General features: G+C 49.9%; 1 protein-coding gene across 1 annotated transcript in view; it reads right to left on the reverse strand.

Annotated features, from left to right (window-relative positions):
• LOC111951275 (protein kinase C theta type-like) overlaps nucleotides 1–535 on the reverse strand; it is a 31,443-nt gene that overhangs the window by 12,446 nt on the left and 18,462 nt on the right. The window contains 1 exon segment of the mRNA XM_070434722.1: nucleotides 6–106. Coding sequence (XP_070290823.1) covers nucleotides 6–106 — 101 coding nt within the window.

Genomic DNA, 535 nt, shown 5'->3' on the forward strand with positions numbered 1-535 from the left:
TTCACCACCACGTGCATGACACGGCCCTGGTGGACATGGGCGTCAAACGTGCTGCTCCAGGGGGGGTACATGGTGGGCTTCTTCTGCTTGTACACCTGGCCCTTCTCTGGAGGGGTAAGGGTGTGWGTGTAAGGGGGGAGAAAGACAGGTAGAAACAGTCAAGAATCTTAACATTAGTCCATCTGTCATTGGTCCTACATTCTTCCTGACATGTGACCTGACCAGGAGCAAAGAGTGGTCTGTCTCTACCACAGGAGGTTGGTGGAATCTTCATTTGGGAGGACAGGCTGGTGGTAACGGCTGGTTTCCAGGTGTTTGATGTCATWCCATTTGCTCCGTTCCGGACATTATTATGATTCGTCCTCCCCTCAGCAGCCTCCTGTGATGTATACCTACTGAACTTCCACTTCACAGTATTTTCCTTCCGCCATTTGACAAGTTCCTGCCATAGAATGATCCGTATATCTTTATCAGTGGTCCATAGACTGTCTGCTCTGGACAGAGACAAGGCTACCAGCTGTTGTCATACTGAAAA

This window comes from Salvelinus sp. IW2-2015, linkage group LG24 (genome assembly GCF_002910315.2).
Source record: "Salvelinus sp. IW2-2015 linkage group LG24, ASM291031v2, whole genome shotgun sequence".
NCBI classification, from domain to species: Eukaryota; Metazoa; Chordata; class Actinopteri; order Salmoniformes; family Salmonidae; genus Salvelinus; species Salvelinus sp. IW2-2015.